General features: G+C 42.4%; 1 protein-coding gene across 11 annotated transcripts in view; it reads left to right on the top strand.

Annotated features, from left to right (window-relative positions):
• Positions 1-24,632, top strand: part of FGGY (FGGY carbohydrate kinase domain containing) — a 478,411-nt gene that overhangs the window by 202,690 nt on the left and 251,089 nt on the right. For all 11 annotated transcript variants that reach the window (XR_009210731.1, XR_009210732.1, XM_058430526.1 and 8 more), the window contains one exon: positions 10,726-10,854. Coding sequence is in view for 9 of the 11 variants with exons in the window: in XM_058430526.1 (XP_058286509.1) it covers positions 10,726-10,854 (129 nt within the window). In the remaining 2 variants the exon portion in view is untranslated. The remainder of the gene's footprint in view (positions 1-10,725; positions 10,855-24,632) is intronic.

Here is a 24,632-nt window from a genome sequence, read left to right as displayed (position 1 = left end):
GCATTTTGTTCTTAAAATAACTCTAAAGAGAACACCTTCTGCACTTCTAAAGCATTTTCCTCTGAAGGCATGCCATGGAGACATGACCATAGGGAGAAACTTTTTGTGCTAGAAAACTGAATTCCACCACTGTGAATTTTTTAACAGCTTTCCCAGGTTCTGCAGTTTGCTCTCATGACCCCAAAAGCATATATCTCCACATGCTGTAACATCAAGGATCTCTCCTCAAGCTTTGTAAGCTCAGCCAGAATGAGCTGAGTACCCTCTGTGTGTCAGGCGATGTCCAATACACTGGGAATAGGGAGTCATAATAACCATAATTTTATCTGACTTTTGTCTAGCATTTGTCATGTGGCAGACAACATGCTAAAATGCTTATTTGCATTATCTTGCTTGATTCTCATAACCACTCTGGGAGAAAAATAACATTATTATAGCCTTTTTACAGGTGAGGAAACCGTTGCAGGGAAGTTAAATCACTTGCCCAAGGTCACAAGCCCTGTGAGTGATAAAGCCACCACTTCCATCCAAGCCTGTCCACCCCCTAACCTGAACTCCCAAGTGCTATGCTAAACCACCTGCCTCTTATGGATATATTATCTACAAAAAGAGCTCTGCCCTCAAGGCGATTATAATCTAAATTAGAAGAGGGAAGCACAAGGGAAAAAGCCATTATGTTGAACAGAATGATGTAATTCCAAAAAACATGCTGTGGGATTGTAGAGGAAAGAGTGATTAATTATGATCTACCCAGGGAGGGCTTTTTGCATGTGGCCTTAGGCTAGGTGAGAACAAAATAGGGCACCGGCAATTAGCTAGAGAATTGGGTCACTGTGGATGCCAAAGTGGATGATGATTTCAAGCTAAAAAGACTATACTTTATGCTCTGAATAGTTCAGAATTGGCCACCCACACCCCTGGAATCTGTTGAATTTTTGCCAACTCCCTTGTTCTCTTTGCGACTTACTGCCCTGGCTTAGATGAGCTTCCTACTCCAGGTGGGGGAAGATGCAGGATGGTGCTGCCATAGCAGGGAGTGCTGGCAACGTGGAAGAAGCTTTCCTTGAGTCTGGAGCTCTGGATTCAATCTAGACTCTGCTCCCACAACTGGTTGACTCCAGGGAAGCCACCTCCTTCTCTGGGTTCAGTTTTCTCTACTGTAAAATGTATACACTGAAGTCGATGGTCTGTATGGGCCATTCGAAATCCTGTGTCTCTGTTTTTGGAACAGAGAAAGAATCAGAGGAGAGGAGTGGAAGAAGCTAAAAGATTCAGCATGTTCGGATTTCATGACTCTCGTGGTTTTGTTCCTAGACAGGACCTACCAGGGGAGCCTCCTGCAAATGAGGTGGTCTTCCTTTTCTACTCATCACATTCTATGCCTGCCCTCTCTAACCTACATGGTATAGTAGGAAGACGCCATACCATCGAGTCAGAGAATCTTGGGCTGAAATCCTGACCATGTCCCATTACATAGTGACTTTGGACAAATTATGTAATCTTTCTGTGCTTGTGTTTCTACAACTGTAAAATAATAGGTTGCAATACCATAGACTCTTCATGTAGAGAATCTAATTCTATTCCTATAAAATCTAATTCTAATACCATTGGTTTGGTGTTAGCAATGAAGGTGATAGCAACTGAAAAGTAAGAAGACCAGTGACTAAAAGCTCATAGGTTTTGATAAATGGGCACTATTACTATTATAATATTTATTGTGTTAAAATACAAATTATGTACCGCACTCCTCTCAACACTGACCTACAGTAGTTACCAGTTGCTTGTTGGACTTCTTGAACCAGACTTGACCAGGCAAAGAGAATTTGAGAACCTCTATTTCACTAAAAAGGTGGTATCTACAATATCTTGCCACTGTAGCATCTGCTATGTGTAATGAGATGCTTGGGCCTGCTGGTGGTCACCTATTTTCTAGGTATACGCATTGGCTTTTGTGGTGTTATATCTATATTATATATATATATATATATATATATATATATAAATATAATATATATAATGTATAAATATATATATACATGATATAGATATAATTAAATATGTTATATTTAATTAAAATAAATATAATTTTAAATTAAATATATAATAAGGACCATGAGAGTTAGCAGGAATCATGGGTGAAAAAATATATATAATAACACCACAAATGCATATATATGTTATAACATATATATATATAGGTTTTTGCCCATGATTCCTGGTTAACTCCCATAGCCCTTGTTATAACATTAGAGCACTTGAGGCCTCAGGCAACAGTCTCTCTCAGTGACCCCCCTCTGGTCCTTCTTCACCTGCCCAAGGTAGGATGCTAATTTGATTATGGATCAGAAGACCCTCATTCCAGAGAGGGTCCTGCCCCATAGCCAAGTGGAAAGAATGCTACACAGAGAGGCCAATAAAAGTCTGAGCAGATAGTCCTTGCTGGGTTTAGATCATGTGCTTTTTGTCCAGTCATATTTTTACGTGGTTGTCAATCATGCCTGTGTAAAAAAGCCCCCATAAAAACCCAAGAGTACAGGGTTTGGAGAGCTTTTTGATTGCTGAACACATGGATGTTCCTGGAGGGTGGAGTGCCCAGGGAAGGCATGGAAGTTCTGCGCCCCTTCCCCCTTACCTTGCCATGTGCATCTGTTCATCTGTATCCTTTGTAGTAGTATTTATAATAAACCAATAAATGTGTTTCCCTGAGTTATGTGAGCTGCTCTAGCAAATTAATCAAACCCAAAGACGGGGTTGTGAGAACCCCAACTTGAAGCCAGTAGTTCAGAAGTTGTGGAAGGTTGGACTTGCCACTGGTGTCTGGGGCGTGGGGTTGGGGGCATTCTTGGGGACTGAGCCTTCAATCTGTGAGATCTGATGCAATCTCCAAGTAGATAATGTCAGAATTGAACTAAAGACATCCAGCTGGCGTCTGCTACAGAATTAAGTGCTTGCTTGGTGGTTGGGAGAAACTCCTACACATTTAGTCACAGAAGTCACCTTCTATGTGGATGATTGCTGTGGTGTAAGACCAGAGGAAAAACATGATTTCAGAGTTTTTCCCTAAACAGCCTTGACATACTCCATTGTAATAAGATAGAGAGATGAAAGTGTATTACTGGTGGGATTATGTTAGAAAACATATTTCTTGTCCCAGTAGCATTCAAGATCAAGAGTTGAACTTAATACAGTCTCTTCTCTGTACTCTCCCAATTGATATTCAGCTTCCTGTGTGAGTGTATGTTTAATGTTTTTGTCTAAATTGATTGATCTTTGTCTTATGATCTCTTGTCTTAAAAAAACTAAGTTCAGCTAAATGAACATTGCTGAGAACTTATATTCTAGACACTGCTGGACGTTGTGCTGAGGGGAAATGAATACAGAGATAAATAAAATAATTTGAACTATTTTCTGTCTAGTGGGAAAGAGAGATCGAGGTATAAATAGGGGAAAAAATAAAACAAAACATAAGGGTCATAATTTTTAAGTTGTATTAAAAATATGTGTGTGTTTCTTTATTAAACACCTCTTATAGGCTAGACTATAGGGCCAGGGATATAACATTATATAAAACTCAGTCCAAATTGCATAGGTGTCTACAAGATGTAATAACTACAAGATGGAATAAGAAGAGGTATTGGATGGGAATAGTGTCTACTAGAAAGTAAGCTCCTTGAGCGTAGGGGCCTTATCTATCTTGTTCCTTAATGCACTTTTAGCATTTGAACAGTGCTTGGCTCGTATCAGGTACTCATTAAACATTTCTATAGTAAGTGATGAGGCTATCATAAAGTTTTGTTTCCCCACCCCTAAACCAGATTGTAGGTTCAGTCTGAAAGGACTCCAGGACCCTCTCTGCTGGTAAGACATGGTGCCACTTTGTACTCTCCCAGCCAATCTGATTGGCCTCTTGACTTTGGCAAAACTGAGCTGGGGGCTGGTCCCCCAGTGCCAAGCACAGAGGAAGCAGGGTCACATGCCACCCATGCCCAAAGCTCTTTCTGACATTTCCATAGGCCTGGAACCAACTCTCCTCCTGGGTTTCATCTCGTTATATGTGGGAAGACAAAAGAACACTGAACCTTCCAGTTAATTCAGCACCCCGCCCCCACTTACCCCTTCCTGGAGAGGATAACAGTTCTGTTGACCATTATAATGCATTTTCTGTCTCCCAGCAGTCCACATAGTCATTAATTTCTGCTGCTGACATCAGGAAAGAGGATTATGTGTGTGTCTGAAACTGTTCCCAAAGTGCTCATTAGTCATAGATAATTGAAAAACTGGTAGGGGAAGATTTGGTGTAATAGGAGCCCCCGCCTGTGAAGAGGGACTGCAACCACCAGATAATTGTAGATTCCAGCTTTTGACCACTCAGACTGAATCTGCCCATCCAAATGGGAATTCAGCAGACTTGAGCCTAAGAGCTCTCAGAGTGATAGTGTTTTTACATACCCAGGTGAGGGCCTGTACACTGAGACAGAGACAGCCTAATCAAGAGAATAGGTGAGCTGCCCTTGGGTCTCTTTCCTGCCTTCAGACTGTGGAGCAGCGTTTGGAAAAAGTGTCCAGTATTCTCCTTTATTTTGTTTTTATTTCAACGTAAGATTGTTTTGATCACAAAAGACATACAAGGTCGTGGGATATAAGAAACACAAACATTAGAGAAGGGTACCCTACACTGGATCCCAACCCATGCTGTGACAAAATTCTAGGATTTTTCTGGAAGTTTATGTGCTTACATTTTTATATCCTTTTCTTTAAAAAAAAAAAAAAAATCACATGATCATACTCAGAATACTATTCTACATCTTGCCATTTTTTCTGAATTTATCTTAGAGTTCCAAATCTATACCTTAATTCAAGTTCGTTCATTTAATGGCAAGGTGGGATTCTGACCAGATTTAAGGGGGAAAAACATCTTTTAAAATATTATACAAGAGACTAGGCATGGTGACTTATGCCTGTAATCCCAGCATTTTGGGAGGCCAAGGTGGGTGGATCACTTGAGGTCAGGAGTTCGAGACCAGCCTGGCCAACATGGCGAAACCCTGTCTCTCCTAAAAATACGAAAATTAGCCAGCTGTGCTGGCGTGTGCCTATAGTCCCAGCAACTTGGGAAGCCGAGGCATTTGAATCGCTTGAACCCAGGAGGCAGAGGTTGTAGTGAGCTGAGATTGTGCCACTGCACTCCATTCTGGGCAACAGAGCAAGACTCTGTCTCAAAAAAAAATTACACAAGAAATGTAGACCAATTAGAAATTAGAGGAAAAAAGAAATAAAGGAAAGAAAAAAGAAATCACTCATAATTCCTCCACCCAGAGAAAACCTATTTTCTGTATTTTTTTCCCCTAGGAATGTATTTTTACAAATAGTTCATCTACTTTCATTGTTGTTGTTCTTACAGCTGTTAAGAGAAAACCTTTAGGCAAATTAAATTTAACAGTTTAACTGTGCAAAGAATGATTCACGAATTGGGCAGGTCCCCAGCCAGAATAGGTTCAGAGAGACTTTTGCTCAGCCACATGGTTGAAGAGAAATTATGGACAGAAAAAGGGAAGTGAGGTACAGAAAATGGAAGTGAAGTACAGAAACAGCTGGATTGGGTACAGCTCTGCATCAGCCTTATTTGAACAGAGTTTGAACAGTTGGCCGCCTGTGGGTGGTTGAAGTATGTCTTCTGTGATTGTCTGAGACTCAGCTTCTAGTTACAAGAGTAGGTTATAGTGTGTTTACAAATCCAGTTAGGTTACAGTCACTGTGTATGAAGAAACCTTTAGGCTGAAGTTACAGACACCTTTAAGTTAAACTTAATTTAACAAAAGGAAGTTATATACTGCATAATGTTTTGCAGCCTCTATTTTTCACTTGGTTTGACTGTTTTAAAGATAAAAATTATTCCCCAAGCTTTTCTTTACACTGTGTATTTATCTTCTTTTTTTATTTTTTTAATTTTTTCGAGACGGAGTCTCGTTCTTGTTGCCCAGGATGGAGTGCAGTGGCGCAATCTCGGCTTACTGCAACCTCCACCTTCCTGGGTTCAAGTGATTCTCCTGCCTCAGCCTCCCAAGCAGCTGGGATTACAGGCAACTGCAACCATGCTCGGCTAAATTTTTTTTTTTTTTTTTTTGTATTTTTAGTAGAGACAGGGTTTCACCATGTTGGCCAGGCTGGTCTCAAACTCCTGACTTTGTGATCTGCCTGCCTTGGCCTCCCAAAGTACTGGGGATTACAGGCCTGAGCACCATGCCCGGCCACGTTTATCTTCTTAAAAACCCAATCTGAGCACTTACAGTCGTGCCCCTCTGGGCAATTCCTTCTTGCCTGGCCATGCCTGAAGCCCTCCGCTGCCTCTTGTCCCGGTCGGTTCCAGTTCTCTATTCCTCCTTGTCCCCCATTTTGCTACACACTAAATGCCTCAAACATACCATGCCCCTCAGGGCTCCCTACAGTAAACTCACTTTTTGCTCTGCTGTTATCCCTTTCCCCAGAGCATGCCAGCACTGAAACCACCAATCTCCAACTTGCCTTTCCACACAGGCTTGAAAGTCATCTTCACCTTGAAGACTGTATTCACTCTACTAGCCACCCTAACTGGACCCTCCACAGTTCTCTGGAAACACCATGTTCACATTTCACCTTTCTAGCATTTTCTACGTGGCCCTAAAAGTCTTAGTTTTTCCTCATCTTTGTCCCAAACCACAATATGAGACCTCACCACCTAGATCTTAGCACATGGTAGCTGGAAATCTATGCAGGCAATCATTAGTTCTATTGTTTCTGAAATGTTTGTTAAAATGCATGAATGAATGGTTGAATGAAGCCTAGAAAGAACTGCAGATGCTCAGGCAGTGAAGTCTTGATTTCTGGGAAAAGCAATGCTGTGAGTAATTTAATTTTATGGTGAAAGAAAAGCCAGACAAGGATTATACTGGGAAAAGTTGTCAGGAGGCACTAATGTTTGCCTCTGACAGCTCTAGTGCCCTCAGTGTACCTCTGGCTGATAGAGTGTGATTTTGAAGGGGTGATTTCTCAGGGATTCTCACCTGTTTCTATCATCCTCTCTCATGCCAAGCTGTTTCATTTTGGTCTCTAAATAAACAAAGCTCCTTCCTGCTTGGAGTCCAGATAGCCTATTCCTGAAGGCTGCGGTTCCAAATGAAAGATGGGATATTTGTCTTTGTATTTATTTATTTTCATCCCCAACCACTGGATTGAGGAGAAGGCTGGTTCACTGCTATCGGTTGGGTTTTCCAGAAGCAAAGGCTGAGACAGATTTGGGGGGATAAGGTGTTTATTAGGGATGGTCAGCTGTGAAAGAAGGAAGAGAGAGAAGGACTGGGTAGACGGAAAAGAGCTGAACTGAGGTGCATTCCTGCAGCACCTTGGTGAACTCAGCAGAATCTCTGGAGTGAGTGGTGTCCATCACAGCCCTTCTGCCTCTGCTTTGCTAAGTCACCAGGTGCTGGCTGTCCTGGGAGGTGCATCACCTTGGGAAGGCGGCTCTCTGCAACTGAGGCAGGCCCTGGAGCATCTGGCATCTGTCTGCCGACTTTACTCCATCCTTAAGGGGGAGTTTGAGCCATGGTATCTCAGTCTCTACCATGCTTCCTATATCCACGCAACCACTGTGACCTGTTATTTCTTATTCCATGGAATCTCTTCTTGTCTGCCTCTGTTTCTACATCTCCGTTACCAATATCTCAGTGAAGATCCTTATATTCTCTCTCTTTCTTTGATTACTGAAATAGATTCACACTGTTTTCCCTAGCCCCAGTCTGTCCTCTGCTATAATACTGCCAGAGAGTGCTTAAAAAAAAAAACACAAGTTTAATCGCTTTCCTCCTGGCTTAATGCTCCTGTAGTGGTTTACAGTGGGCTTCATGATTAAGTTCAAACACTTAAGTATGGATTACAAGGCCCTGCATCCACTGCCCCTATCTGCTTCCCCAACCTCCTCTGTCCTTCAACACCCACCCCCTACCAGTTCACACCCCAGCCTATGTTCCAATTTACCTAGCCCTTTTGATAGTTCTCTTAGGGGCCCCTTCTCCCTTTTTTCCTGTCCTTGCTCAAGACCCATCCTCTGCTGATGAAGCTCCCTGTGGTCCTATAGCCTATGATTAGACCCAGATCTCCTGTCTGCATGCCCAGGACTCTCTCTGCCTTGCAGTGGTCTGCAGCCTCATGTTCTGAGCCTAGAGGACATAGAATCAAATTAAGCTCCTTTACCAGCTAAGGTTTCTTCTTAAATTACTGTAGAGAAAACTTGGAAGAGTGCCCCACCCTGCTAATCCTGTCTGGAACCTTTTTTATAAAAATTACACCTTTTATGTTTGTGGAGATTGGGGGTGAAGGTGGAAGAGAATTTCCATTTTGACCTTCCTATGAAAACCATTTTTAAGAAATCTCAATTTAGTAGGCAAGATTTCTAAACGGTGCTCCTTTTTCTTTTCCTTTTTGCTTTTTTTTTTTAAAAAAATACATAATGCTTGCTCTAAAAAAACTTCTCTTGATCCCTTCATCCATTCGGAACCCATTTTTAAACAGCATTTACTCCAAAACGTAATGAATAAGAGCAGAGGTTTGGGTATCAGTCAGAGTAGAACCCATGGCCTGTCTTCAGCTCTTAGGCTGTCACTAGGGAGTTTATTTTTCTTCTATAAACCACAATTTTCCCATCTGTCTGTGAAATGGGGGTAGTATGGGTACTATTGTACCCTTCAGAGAGGGTTAATATGAAAATGAAATGAGAAAATGCATGCTGTGTCCTTAGTGCAGTCCCTAGCATGAAAGTGCTCAGCAAACTGGAGTGCAGTCTCTCCTGTGTTAGATACTAGCCATAGTGACATAATTAAGATATTGTCCAGAACCGTATTATACAAAGCCAAGGGCACTGCTCTTTTCCAGGTTTCTGCTACTTTGGCATTCAAAACAGACTAAGATTTTCCTGTTCTCTGCCCCATCCTTTGAGCATCTTAAACTTATCCACCAGACTATCAGTGTCCAATAGAAACATAATATGAGCCACATATGTAATTTTAAATTTTTTAGTAGCCATGCTAAAGAAAGTGACACTAATTTTTAATGTATCTTATTTAACTTAGTATATTCAGATTATTATTTTAGCATGGAATTGATATAAAAATTAGTGAGATATTTTACATTCATTTTTCCAGATGAAATCTTTGACATCTGGTGTGTATTTTCCACTTAACACCTCTCAATTCAGACGCTAGATTTTTGTTGGGAATACTTGATTTAGATTTCTTGAATTAATATAGAAAAAGTAGATTTGCATACCCAAGTTGTTCCAAACCTACTTGAAAGTTTTTCAGTAACTGAATTCAATATCAGTTTTTAAGTTGAAGTTAAAACTAAATAAAATGAAGAATTTAGTCCCTGAGTTACTCTAGCCATACTTTAAGTGCTCAGTCCACATGTGACTAGTGGCTGCCATATTGGACAACAGAGTTCTTCTAGAAGTCACTGCAGAGGTTTCAGTCTTCCTCTTCTTAGCTAAACTTATTTTCATATTCAATTATAGATAGAAGCTCTTTACTTAAAATGGATAAAAATGGTGTTGTCTAGGTGCTTTGGTTCCATTTAGAGGAGGTTGGTTAAGCTGTTCACTCTCTGACCCCTCTCCCAACCTCCACCCTCACCTCTACCCCGAGAGGTCCTGGAGCACCTCTGCCCAGTCCTTGAGCTCCATGGAACAATTAACAAGTGGCATCTTAGCACTCAAAATTGCTGATCATGCACCCAGATTCTATCCTGGGGCTCAAAGGGGTCTTAATATATCTATGAGTCAACTCCTAGCCCGTCCCTGCAGTGCAGAAATACTATAGAATTCCTTGGGGGATGAGAGAGAGCTCAGGCTCTGTTTAACACCTAGGAGCAGATGGATCATTTCATTCTATTCTGTCTTACGTGGTTCTCTGGGTTCTTATCTTGTCTTCCTAACGAGGTTGGGGGCAAGGACTGCTTTTTACAGCCCCACAGCACCCACACAAAGCAAGACAATCAATTCTTAACTGAAGGCCTTACTGATTGCAAGAATTCAAGGTCACTTGAAAAATCAGGGTCACTGCATTCCACAACTCTAAAGAACATTCAAATTGTATTATATGGTTGTGCAAGTGGCAGCCTTGTAAAATTTGCAAAGGTTAAGACTGGAGTGTTTTTTCCAGCTGAGAAAAACTTTTTAACAAACTATTTGTTGGTACAAAGTACACCTTTTTCCCCTTATCCTCTGCCAGGAAGCAACTGCAAGAGTAAGTTTTCTTGACTTAGGAATATATGTTCATTAGAGAGGGTGTATGGATGTGTGAACATGTGGGTTCACGTGCGTTTAAGTAGGTTGGTAGATCTACTGTGTTAGGAAGCCCATTTGGAATGGTTTGAGCATTTAAACCTTGTATTTAAGAGGCTACTGTGTTTATATTCCTTTTGAAATTTCCCATTTTCAGAATCTTTGTCTGGTTTCAATGATGCTTTAGAGCTCCTTGTTTGTAAAGCTCCCCAGAGCATGACCCATAGATACCAAGCACGTACACCAAAGTCACTGGATGAGCAAAGGGACTCTTGATGACTGCATGGTTTTTATCTTTGCAAATGCAGAGGAGGGAGGAGAGAGCAAAGAGTTTCTCTTAAAAAAAAAAAAAAACCCTCTGTTTACTTTTGTGTTTTTCAAACTGATGGTGTTTGTTTTTTCTCATGTCTACCCAGGAAACCAAGTGCTACCTCCTGGAGCTTCTCTTGGAAATGGGCTCACACCAGAGGCCGCAAGAGACCTTGGCCTTCTCCCTGGGATTGCGGTCGCAGCTTCACTCATTGATGCCCATGCAGGAGGACTGGGTAATCTCTTATTTGTTGCCTACAGCCAAAACCGTATTCAAATGGAATATTCCCTAGAACCGAAGACACTCCTTTTCTGTTTTTAAAGCAAAGGTCAAGGACTTTGGTGTTTCAGGATATAATAATGAAAAGCCTTTTTACAGTTAGGCATTTGGATAGAATTACAGAACTTTTCATTAATGATAAGATTTATTTATAATTGTATTAATTTATACATGGCAATAGAAAAAATGTATTTAAATAACTTTCTGCATAGTTCTTTTGTTTACCGAAAATTCAAAAAAGATATGTTAATTTCTTGCCACACTTAGCTCTACTGTTTTTTTGTTAGGTACTACAAAACCCTTATAAGTCTCATAGATTTATTTTGATAATATATTTGGCTTATGTCCTGCATCCAGTTCCTTGGTTGTAGTCTTGATTTTATCTTCTACATAACTCTCAGGCCTTTCATTCATGTATTCATTTGTTCATTCACAAAACACCCGTTGAACACTTAAAACCATGTCCAGGCATGGTGCTAGGAGACAGTGAACTTAAAACAAAACCAAATAAAACCAAGGTCTCTTCCCCAGTTTTTAATGGGAAAGCACACAGGGAAACAAAGAATTACAGTAAAGAATGATGACTTCCTCATCCTTATTGCAGGTTGTGTGTGTTTTTTGCAGGGGAAGTTGTTCTGGTTCTCAGCATCTCTCATCTCAACTATAGCCATATATTTTTTTCCTAGCCTTTCATTCTAACAATGTTTTGTTTTAAACTATGGTTTATAATTCATGAGATCAATTTAGCAGGACATGACCACTGAATTTGCACAACAGAATGGAACAGAATTGAATAGAACAAAGTGGAAAACATCAGAGTACATTTCACAAAGTAAGGGAAGGCACTGCTTTGTGGAGCTGTCTTTCCATTCTATGTGTGTATACTTTCAGACACTTCCATCAAATCTGCCCCTACTCTGCCCATGCGTTTACACCTCTGTGACTTGGCACACATGTTCTTTGTCCAGAATGATTGGTGCTCCACTCCTCCCGCTGGCTAACTCCTCCTCTAACTGCAAGACCAATATCAGATGCTTTCTGCTCTGCATAGCCTTCCATGAAACACTCAGGTGTATTTAGAAATTCTCTGAATTATGGTTTTTTTCAGCAAACTATTTGAAGAAATGATCATATTGCATTGTAATTTCTAATATATCTGCTTGTCATTTCCATTAGAGTGTGAACTCCTTGAGAGCAGGAACATTATGTTATCTGTCCTGTATCCTTCATGCCAAGCCCTGTGTCTGGTTCCTATAGCTGCTTATAAGTTTATTAAATGAATAGTCACATTAAGGCAAGAATAAGGTGAGATGGCTTTAAACAGTAGAGTGAAGATTAATCTGTTTTCTTATGCAGCGGATTATTAGATGATGCCTTGTTCTACATACTACATGGACTTCCAGAGTAGGATCGCTCTCATCAATCTATGGACATGTCTGTCCTGTTCATCTCTCTGTCCTCAGGATCTAAAACAGTGCCTAAGAATTAGTAAACAACTCATAATATATGTAGGTTGGTTGAATGCTATGTAACATACTTCTGAATACAGGCAAGGTTGTTTCTCTCCAATTACTTTTCATTGTGAGCAATGTGTGCTTTTGATTGGAATGTTAAGATTTTGGTTTTTACGTACAAGCGCAGAGAGAACTTGAGGTCTAGGCAGACATGGAGTGTTTCTGTCCCCTAGCAATCCTGACATTCCAGATCATGTGTGAGGCCATGAAAGCTTTCCCTGTCATGCTTTCTAAATTACCCCTGGGGTGACAGTGTTGATCATCCACCCCTACCTGGGTGACAAGCACTTGGCTGGGACCGGCATATGCTGAAAGAAAGAGATCTGCTGCTTGAAGAGCCGCAGGCACTACAGTTTCCTTGTCAGTTTCCCAGACTTCCCTCAGGGACGTGCCAAAACACACCTTCTCACTTCTGCCCAGGACTCACTATGTCCTCCAGGAGGGGAGACTGTCAATGACCCTCACCTTTTTCCTAAACAGAGATGTTCAGTGGCAGAAGTTTTACCCTTACAAGCTTTGGCTTAAGCCTTTTGTTCCCCATAAAATGCAAATGCTTGTAAGTGATATGGTTTGGTTGTGTCCCCATTCAAATCTCCACGGAGTTGTATCTCCCAGAATTCCCACATGTTGTGAGAAGGACCCAGGGGTAGATAATTGAATCATGGAGGGCGGTCTTTCCCATGCTATTCTCGTGATAGTGAATAAGTCTCACGAGATCTGATGGGTTTATCAGGAGTTTCCGCTTTTGCTTCTTCCTCATTCTCTCTTGCTGCCACCATGTAAGAAGTGCCTTTTGCCCTCCGCCGTGATTATGAGATCTCCCCAGCCATGTGGAACTGTAAGTCAGATTAAACCCTCTTTTCTTCCTCATCTCAGGTATGTCTTTAACAGCAGAATAAAAACAGACTAATACAGTAAATTGGTACCAGTAGAGTGGGGTGTTGCTGAAAAGATACTTGAAAATGTGGACGCAACTTTGGTACTGGGTAACAAGCTCATAGAGGGAAGATACTTGCCTTATCTCAGATGAGACTTTGGACTGTGGACTTTTGGGTTAATTCTGAAATGAGTTAAGACTTTGGAGGATTGTTGGGAAAGCAGCTGGGAGGGAGGCTGTTCCCTGCAAAGCCACAGGGGCAGCGCTGCCCAAGACCATGGGAACCCACCTCTTGCATCAGTGTGACCTGGATATGAGACCTGGAGTCAAAGGAGATCATTTTAGAGCTTTAAAATTTGATTGCCTTGCTGGATTTTGGACTTGCCTGGGCCCTGCAACCCCTTTGTTTTGGCCAATTTCTCCTGGAATGGCTGTATTTACCTAATACCTCTACCCGCATTGTATCTAGGAAGTAACTGGCTTGTTGTTTATTTTACGGGCTCATAGGTGGAAGAGACTTGCCTTGTCTCAGATGAGACTTTGGACTGTGGACTTTTGGATTAATTCTGAAATGAGTTAAGACTTTGGGGTACTGTTGGGAGGGCATGATTGGTTTTGAAATGTGAGGGCCTGAGATTTGGAGGGGCCAGGGGCGGAATGATAATGATTTGGCTGTGTCCCTATTCAAATCTCAACTGAATTATATCTCCCACAGTTTCCACGTTGTGGGAGGGATTTAGGGGGAGGTAATTGAATCATAAGGACCGGTCTTTCCCATGCTATTCTCATGATAGTAAGTCTCATGAGATCTGATGGGTTTATCAGGGGTTTCTGCCTTTGCTTCTTCCTCATTCTTTCTTGCTGCCACCATGTAAGAAGTGCCTTTTGCCCTCCGCCATGATTATGAGACGCCCCAGCCATGTGGAACTGTAAGTCAAATTAAACATCCTGTTCTTCCCAGTCTCAGGTTTGTCTTTATCAGCATCATAAAAACAGACTAATGCAGTAAGTTAGTAACTTTCCCCCATATTTTTGTTAGTGAAAAGATAGAATAGCTTTTTGTTTTGTTTTGTTTTTTAATAGAAAGATAGAATAAGAACCTTGGATTCTTTAAGGCCTGAACTTAGATGCCAGCAGTGGCTGGGAAGGGCACAGGAAGGTGATAGTCCATGATGATGGGATAGTACAGACTTACTTAATATATGTTGACTATGTTTTATCCTTATTATGCCTTCTTATGCCTCTTCCTTTACCCATCACCTTACAGCCAATCCAAGATTAGGATATCTCAAAAAAGATAGGAGGCCTGGGAGCAAATGTTTCCTTTCATTTCTACCTTTCCTATAACCCTATTAGTATGTGGAGGTGAACAGAGGTCTGAAAATCTTGAAAAGGTTGTCCATGGGTCCAACTCTATATTAACTAAATATAATTGAGTGAATGCAACCTGTCAGTGATTGGTCTAGGCACTGGAGATTATTAGCAGTGAACAAATCAGGCAAAGTCCATTCGTTTTGGAAAGAAAATTCTCATTGTTCTCCCCTGCCTGCATGTTTGTAGCTTAATAGTATAGGTTTGGGACAGCCAATCCCTGAGACATATTGTGATGCTGTGATAAGGGCACTCAAAATGGAATTTTAAGTTCTGGATTTAGATTGTGTTTCTGCCTACAAATATGGTGTATCGCAGTACTTTTGTTTCCTCTTATGCATTGAGAGAGTGAGAGACAACAGAATGCAGGATTCACTGCTTTGTGATTCTGTATAGGTTGAGGTCAGTAATAGCCTCAAGAACTGGCAAAATGAACCCTGTGTTAAGAGATTTCTGAATGTCAAGTACAGACCCAGCTTTGGATTCAGAATTGCCATCCAGGAAGAGGCCATCCAGGCCTCTCACCAGCAAACCCTGACAACTGTGGTCACTTCAAATGGCCTGCTTTAGACCCCACATTCTGACTAGTATGAGGGGTCAGCACTCTGCTTTAGAGAAATACCCCTGGACTTTCATTCCCAAGGGAGGCCTGGGATGGGAGGATAAAGATCAAAGAAGCAAGCAAAACTCAACCCATGCTTTTCCCAGTTCTGGAAAAAGAGGAGGAAGGGCTTTGTGGGAATAAAAATCAACGATAAAAGAACATTTTGTTCTTAAGGTGCTGGTTAGTAAGTTCTCCAGCAGACAGTCAGAAGATAGGAGTAGCTTTGTTTGCACTTTGTGGGGGTGTTTCTGGCCAGGGCTCCTGCTGCTGATATTTTTCTAGCTTATAAAAATAACGTTAACTTTTTTCCAGGTGTGTTCTTGGCTCCAGCACCCCAACTGTCCTGAAAGGCAATAACAACCTGATTTCTGTCTCAGGCCCTTCTCCTCTCAGTTGCTCTTATCTGTCAAACTCCTGATTATCCATCAAATCTTGAATCCTATTCTCCTCTGGGAAGCCCTCCCTGACTTCCCAAGTTGACTTATGCACTCCCTCTTTTTCCCCCACTGTGTCTTGCGCTTGCAGGTTTGTGTGTGCCACATTGCCTCATCTACTAATTTATAAACTCTTTGGGCACCCTGTTGTTTCATACTCCCACTGCAGCAGCCTGCAGAGTGCTTTACATATGGAGGACCCTTCACACATGCATATTTAGTGAATGAGTGAATGAATGAATGGCATTCCCTCCATGAGGAACGAATATTACAACTGAGAGAGAGAATAACCTCTCATTCAAAGGCAATTGTCCCTATACAATAGTTATACTTGGCTCATTTCTGCAGGAGCAAAAGTTTGGGTTCTTCTAGGTGTCTAGAAATCTGTCTCCTTTTTGCCCTCATCACATTACCAAGTTTTGGCCAAGAGCAAGCTTTGTTCCTTGGTTTAGCACAACTATTTGATTACCAATATTGGATTATTTCTCAGATGTTGAATTGGCTTAAATTGCTCATCTGGGCCAGATATTGAATTAGTTTAAACTGCTCATTTCAATTGCAGAGCCAGGCCAAAATGAGGATTTTGAATTTCTTTTCTTTCTTTCTTTTTTTTTTTTGAGACGGAGTCTCGCTCTGTCGCCCAGGCTGGAGTGCACTGGTGCAATCTCGGCTCACTGCAAGCTCCGCCTCCCGGGTTTACGCCATTCTCCTGCCTCAGCCTCTCCGAGTAGCTGGGACTACAGGCGCCCGCCACCACGCCCGGCTAATTTTTTGTGTTTTTAGTAGAGACGGGGTTTCACTGTGGTCTCGATCTCCTGACCTCGTGATCCGCCCGCCTCGACCTCCCAAAGTACTAGGATTACAAGCGTGAGCCACTGCGCCCGGCCTCTTTTCTTTTTAAATGAAAGAATTTTTGAGCCAGTCTTGCAGAAAGGGCCTTTGGTTCATGCCCTAGAACAACACATAGTTTGTTCCAGTAAGCAATAAAACATGCCAATTACATGTCTCACCATTATCAGTGTTCTAGAAGACAGGATAGACAGGCTGCGACTTTAGATAATGTGATTTGGGGGGAACATTTATTTATAAGTAGTATATATACTAAATGTAGCATGATGGATAAAGAAATATACATATTGGCAATAATCCATTGCGTTTGTAAACTTTTGATTTATGAAGCATAATATGGTTTGGATCTGTGTCCTCACCCAAATCTCATGCAAATTGTAATCCCCAGTGTTGGAGGGGGCCCTATTGGGAGGGGATTGTATCATGGTGGTGGATTTCTCATGAATGGTTTAGCATCATCCCCTTGGTGCTGTTCTCATGATAGTGCATGAGCTCCCTTCAGATCTGGTTGTTTAATAGTGTGTTGCACCACCCCACTCTCTCTCTTGCTCCTGCTCCAGCCGTGTGAAGTGCCTGCTTCCCTATCACCTTTTGCCATGATTGCAAGTTTCCTGAGGCCTCCCCAGAAGCCAAGCAGACACCGTCATGCTTCCTACACAGCCTGCAGAACGTTGAGCCAATTAAAACTCTGTCTTTTATGAATTGCTTAGTTTCAGGTATTCCTTTATAGCAATGTGAGAATGGACTAATACAAAACACATCTATGTTTATTGTAGAATTTGCTCCTTATAGCAACTTTGTAGTGAAGTTAGGACAGGTATGTGTTCCCTCATTTTGCACAGCAAACAGCTGAGACTCGGTGTATTATAAACTCAAGAATAGATATTTATTATCTTACACTTAGTTCTTAAAGCAACTTTATACATACTATTATTCCATTTGTCAGATGAGACATTTGAGGCTCACAAGACTACCTAACATTCTGAAAGCTACACAGTTAAATGAGAGATGCGTGGCTTAAGCCCATGCTTTGTGCACACTTATCACTGTGTTATAAAAAATGACCTACCTATTTAAACGTGATCCACTCTGCTCTTTAATTTGACCCTAAAAATGTGAGCAAGTAACAAATTTTGAAAAAGGAAAGTCTTTAATAATATTTATTGACGACCCACTTTACTAGTTCATGGGATTAGACAGAGACTATGAGAGAGAAGTGGACTTCTGGGAATTTGTATTCTAGTAAAGAACACAGACAAGTGAATCAGCAGTTACAATTACTTGTGCGATGTATGGAAGGCTTTGGAAAAACATAAAATGGGCCTAAAATTGAGACTTAAAAAATTATTAAAGGATTCCTGGAGGGAGCGATGTCTAGTAATCTAATTATGACATTTCTTTCCCTGTTATTGCTTCCTGGTAAAGTGGAATTTATTTAATTTTTGTGACTTTTAAACTTCAACTAGGCTTCATTTCTAATAATAAAATAATAACATTAATTAGAACAAGTATAACCACCACTCTGACTGGTACTACTATGATGACCATTTCTTACAGGTGTCCTGTGTGCCAAGTACTCTACCTGATACTGCTCAGACTTTATCTCTTGCTCCTCACAATAAGCCTGCAAGGTAGATGTTTCCCCATTCTGCACATGAGGGAATTGAAGGCAGAAAGAATAACGTTTCCACAATCACATAGCTAATCTCATAGCAAGATTTGAAATTGAGTCTGCCTCCAAGGTTCATGTATCTTTTCTCTAGGCCAGTGGTTCTCAACCAGGGGTGATTTGACCCCTCAGGGGACATTTGGCAATGTCTGGGGACAGTTTTGTTTATTGCGTCTGGGGAAAGGGAAATGGCACTGGCATGTGGTGGGTAGAGGCCAGGGATGCTGCCAAACACCTTACAATGCCCAGGCCAACCCCCTGCAACAAAGAATTATCCAGCTTCAAATGTCAAATGTCGGTAGCACTGAAGGTGAGAAACCCTATTCTCTCCTGGAACACCTCCAGTGATCTTATTTCTCTTCATCAGTTCAGCTTATTTCTATAGAAGCCAAAAAGCAGCCCACATTAAGGGTTTTGCTGATACATTAGTACTTTGTTGAAATATATTTTGTGAAATTGACTCTTCAGTAAAAGTAGTTGTGAGATTAAGGAAATAATAGAAGTGAAGCCTGAGGAGTAGGGAGGACAGGATGGTTTCTACCTCATCTATTTCAGAGTCAAGCCACACGGGACCGCTTGGCCATCTTTCAGCACATCATGCACATTCCACCTCCTTTCCTTTGCTACTCATCCATCAGCACTCAGTCTAAATGTTACTTTGTGGAAACATCTCCAAATTTTATCCATTCTTAGAAAAACACCAATCACTCTCTACACTGTATCTGTGAAATACTTTACAACTATTTCAGTTTTTTTACCAAATCATGTTCACATTTGTATGCCCATCATCCAGCGTGGAATCCACATAGCTGGTCTTCACCAAATCAATGTAATTATTTAATTACTATTATTAGTAATTAAGATAATAAATATGAGAGGGTTTTGAAAAATCAAAAATAAGAATTGGTAAATATAGGTGAGGGAGACTTTAAGAAAATATAGATTCCTATGCCCTACCCTACTGAGGATGCCTGGAATCTTGTTCTAAGTGTGGAAAATGTCACCTGGTACCCAGAGGAGACAGCCTGGGGGGATGAGTTGGCACTGAGGACACTGGGGTCAGAAGCAGTAGTGATGTGTTTCTGCCAAGTAGGCAGATCAGACCAGAGCAGAACCGTGCTGCACAGGAGCCAGGCCAGGCGCTGGCCAAAAGCTGGGGGCAGGAGGGAGCTTATCCAAAACGAGAGAGAATATGGATCCAAAGAGGCAGACGGTCTGCAAGAAATTGGGGGTGGGGGGGATTAGAAATACAGATAAAGTCATGCCGTGGAATCTGGAAGGAGAAAACTGTGCCAGTCCCTGAGCAGATAGAGCAAGGACAACTCTGGGAGTTCCTGGATGTGAATCACAGAGGGCAGAGGAAGAACGTATTCATGGGATTGCAAGTTTATTGTTTTAAGTTGAGGCTTGGTTTAATGCGAACCACCACTGTCTGAGACCTCGGCAGTTCCATGAGCCGTGGCAACAGCTCATGTGATGGAGGGAGGGGCAGAGAGCATACGTGGGGGAAGGATAACTTTGAGTTTTCTGTTCCCAGGCTCCAAGGCTTTCTTGGAGTGCTGTGATTCTCTGGACTGCAGAAGGCTGGCCTTAGCTGAGAGACCAGACTTTGACTCTGTGGAAGAAAACTGAGAGAATCCAGGGCCTGGGGCTATTGCCAGCTCCCCATGTGTCCCCGATTTTTAAATCTTGTGCCACACGTCAGTATATATGGCTGTGAACCTGCCATGAAACCATAATATTTTGAGTTTAATACATACACTCCTGTTTGGATAATGAGTAATCATAGGCTTTAGAACTAAAAGGCTGCTCAAAGATTTTCTATACGAAATTCTTCAATTTGCAGATGAGAAAACTGAGGCCCAGACAATGGTGAATCATCCAAAGTTACGCCAGCATATTACTGTCAGAGTCGAATTTAGAATCTGAGTGACCTAGTTCATCAGCCTGGGTCCCCGCCCCATTGTACTACACTGTCTCCAGATTAGGAAAAGGGAATGACTCCTGATTTGTTATTCCATTTTGTACCTTATATCCCATTTAATGGCCATAGCCAGCTTCACTGGTGGTTATTAAATAGGTAATTTAGTTTTCCTCAGCCACACTTGAGTAAATCTCTTTGTTGTGTTGTCACAATCTACAATAAGCTCCAAGAATCTCCTCCAGAGCTGGAAATAATAAAAACACCTGCTAGTCGAGTTGCTCTCAAACAGCTCAAAGCAGTTATTTTTATTTCACCTACCATTCGTTGAATACCTATGCTGTGCCAAGTGTTTTGCTAGGTACTTGACTATTCACTATTGTCAGCTCACAACCACACTGTTAGCTACAATTATTTTTGGCCTTTAACATACAAGGAAATGAAGGTTTAAGAACCTGCCAAAGGTTACATTTTAATAAATTATAAAGTTGGGTTCCTGGACCCACTGACTGCAGAGCCTATGAGCTCTCCCCTGTTGACCCTGGCTAGTGAATCTATATGTGTGTAGGTATGTTTGTGCCTTTACGTACGTTAGCCCATACTTACACCAATGCATATTTGTGTCTATAGTAGAAGATAGAGCTTCCACTTGATATCCTTCTGGATGTTTGTAGATCTATCTTATGGATGAGAAAGTTGAGGCCCAGGGTGGAGAAGTGACTCTAATAAAGTGTATTTAAAGCAGCACAGGAGTCTGGGTTCCATCAATCATGGGGAATAAGGCCAAGCTTATTAGATCAGGGTAGGAATGGGATGCATAGCTATTGGGGTTGTGTGGTGGAGAGATAAGCGATATTAATGTTGATGTTAATTTTGTTTACTAAATTTGTTAATGCTTTCAGTCTCAAAGATTAATCTTAATCTTTTTGTAGTGACTTGCCATTTTTAAACTACCCTTGGAATAGGGAAGGTATTTTTACCTCCCACGAATGGTTGAGAAAACTGACCTTCGAGGAGGTGAAGGGATTTGCCAAAGGTTACAGGACCAGGAAGACTGGATCCAAGACTCAAACCCTTGTTTGTGTGCCTCTGTCTTCACATCAGCTTTGGTGCAACCCTTGCATCAAACAGTGGAAAAGTACTACCTAGTAAGTGGAGCAAGGTGTCTTATTCTGTGCCCAGAGCCTCTCATTTTAAACAAGCTCTGATCATCTCATCTACTACAGAACCGTATCTGGTATTCCGGGGCCATTTTTAAACAGAAGGTTTCACTTATTCTCTCCTGTATTAGTATATGGCCGAGAAAATGAGCTGAGCTGTTATTTTCCTTTGCTGAGAACTTGGGAACAAAAACAAAAAACACATAATAATCCAGCCACTGGTTCTGACACTGCCAAGCACCTGTTAGGAGAACTTCCTACTCCAAGTTCAAAAGGTAGAGACTGCTAGAAAAGTGTGTGTTTGGGGGCCAAGAGTCTAAGATTGCACTTGTGCCACTGGCTGCAAGAGTAGGATCAGGTCCACTGTTTTTCATGGCACAAAAACTCAACACATAGTGCTTCACATCCATATACTGCTTCTAAGCACTAATGTTTACTTTGGGTCTTGCACATCAGCAGCTGATGATGGGAAAATACACATCTGTAGTTATTGCCCCAAGGCGGCAGCCTCACATCTAAACTGCTGGCTTCTTCCTTATTATCTCTCCACAGGCCTGGTTCATTTCCTTGTTTTCAGTTTTCTCTTAGCTGTGCGTTGTAAAGAGCAAAGAGAAATAATTTTTAAAATTTTCCATATGGGCATCTTGAGCATTGCCTCAGTACACTCCGTAGCTAGTATAGATATCTGGGGAAACTAAGAAGGAAAATTTCTTTGAATATAGAAAAATCACACTAGTCTCCAGTTATATCATTCAACAACAGTGCCCCCAGCCCACCTTTCCATACCTCTAATCTGTATCTGTGCTTTGTACTATGACTCTGATGTGAGAGTTTGGCTCTCTGAAGATGGTAAAAATTGAAATGTTTGAGGTAAACACAGTAAGATTGTTAAAAACACATTACTGGTTCCATCAGCTGTCTCTTTGCGCTTGGAAGTCATCTGACACTGATGGCAGCAGTGACTCGTCTGGAGCAGCCACTGCAAAGATGCTGGCTGCAGTAGAGGATGCACTCTGCAGAGCTGGCTGGAGCCAGAACAGGTGGGAGCCCTGCCCCCTACCAAGTTGGCAGGGTGGGAGCCCCATGCTCCCAGGCACAGCTGCAGCTGCCCAGCTGCAGCTCTGGACCTGGGCATCCCCACGCTCTTAGGGGCCCAGGAAGCCCCCCTTCCTTTGCAGGCTTGGAAATGCCTGCTGCTATTCCCTGGCCTCTTCCCATTGCTGGTGCCTGCTCTGGAGTGGGGCAGAGTTGTGGCTGAGCCCAGCGCTGTCACAATCCAGCCAGGTGTACATGCACCCGAGGTGGCGCTGACACGCTAGCCCCCTGCCACCTTGGCCCTCTCTGGACTTTGGGTGCCAACGAGCATGGCAGGAGCTGAGGGCAGCTCGGCTCTGGCCTGCAGGTGCCTCAGTAGGAACAGACTGGGTGGCGGGTTGATGGCAGCAGGAAGCAGACAGGCTCCTGGGCAGAAAGGAGCAGGTCCCTGGTGAAACCCCACCTTCAAGCCAGGGACAGTCTGAAGCCTGGGGGCTGGACTGCTGGTTCCGAGTGGAGTCTGTGGCCTCCAAGTGAGAACTTGTGTTGCTTTTTCTGGGTCCGCCCATGGCTACCCATGGACCAATCAGTACTCATTTCCTCCCTTCTGAGCCCATAAAAATCCCTGGACCCAGCCAGCCGTGGACAGACTCAAGACTACCAGCTGCAGGAAGGAGCTACCCACTTTGGGTTTCTCCACCCATTGGGATGACCTGCCTACAGAAAGGAGCTACCCACTTTGGGTCTCCTCTCCACCGAGAGCTGGACACTCATCTAGACGACCTGCCTGCAGAAAAGAGCTACCCATTTCGGGTCTCCTGAGAGCTATTCTGTCACTCAATGAAGCTTCTCTCCGCCTTGCTCACCCTCCAGTTGTCTGTGTATCTCATTCTTCCAGGTTGTAGGATAAGAACTCAGGACTCATTGAATGGCAGGACTGAAAGAGCTGTAATACAAACAAGGCTGGAAACACATCCCTCTGGCTCACTCACTACTTTGTGAGCAATGAGGAGAGAAGAGCTGTGGCCCTTCATGGAGCCCAGTCCTGGGGGTTCCCCAAGCCAGGGCTGTGACACTGTCTCTAAGGCTTGGAGGTTCATGGCATCTCCAAGCCTCCAGGTGCCCGTGTTCCCCTCATCCAGATGCGGGTGCCCACAGCAGAAGCCACATGCAACACATCGGATCCAGCTGCAGCCTTGCTTGGAGCTGGCACCTGTGCCAGCGCCTGTAGCTGCCTCCCCTGCCACAGCAGCTTGCTTGTCTGGTTGTGTGCAGTGGCCGGACTCTGCACTTGCTCACCCACACACCCCTCACTGCTCTGCGCCTGGCTCACCCTTGGTAGGTATGGGATCTGGGATGGTGGCGTGAGCTGAGCCCAGCCTGCTGGGCCGAGTGGGTGGAATGAGCCCAGCAGGCACGAGCAATACTCAGGCAGAAGATGCCACCAGCCACAGAGGTTTCTGGCTGGCAAAGTGACACCCCGAGGATCCCATGACAATACTTCATGCCTCAGTTCCCCCATCTGAGAAATGGGAATAATAGTACCTCTTGCATAGATCTGAGTAATACATGAGCTTTTATTTGTAAAGCACTTAGAATAATGTCTGGCCATACTGTGTGTGTGTTTAGCTATGATTAATGTGATTGCAGTAAACTTACATTATGAATAGTAGCAGTGGGCAAGAGAAAATCAAAGATTTATTTCTGGATTTACAGGTAGATGATGTCTTCCTTCTGTGTGTCAGGCATTGTTATAGGTATGTTAGATACAGTGGTAAACAAAGCCAAGCCCCTTCTCTTATAGAGCTTCTATCCTACTGGGGAAGTTCATAAACTCCCATTTAAACATATATATTTACATGTATATGTAAGTATACTTATATGTATTGTATGTGTGCATAACTGTGTGTCTCTGTATATGTTTGTGCATATTTATGAGTGTCTTCATACACGTGTGTTTATGCATGGATCTGGTATTTATACATGTATGTGTATTACATGTGTATATCTGTATGTAGTTGTGCATGCACATGCATCCATGCCTGGGTCTGTGGATGTGTATATACTGTGCATATACATGTTTGCATGCCCCTATTTGTATGTCTGTTTATGTGTACATTTATGTGCGTGTCTGATTTGTGATGTGTTTGTTTATGTATATGTGTGTATATTCTAATGTTCATGAGTGCATATGCATGTGTCCGTATATATGTATGTGTATATGTATGTGTGTATATGTAAGTGGATATGCATGCATGTGTTTGCATAGGATACTGCTGAGTGTTATGAAGAATAGTCCT

This window comes from Hylobates moloch, unplaced genomic scaffold (genome assembly GCF_009828535.3).
Source record: "Hylobates moloch isolate HMO894 unplaced genomic scaffold, HMol_V3 SCAFFOLD_18, whole genome shotgun sequence".
Lineage (NCBI taxonomy): Eukaryota > Metazoa > Chordata > Mammalia > Primates > Hylobatidae > Hylobates > Hylobates moloch.
The sequence above is the reverse complement of the archived record's forward strand: the minus strand, read 5'-3'. Positions and strand labels throughout refer to the sequence as shown.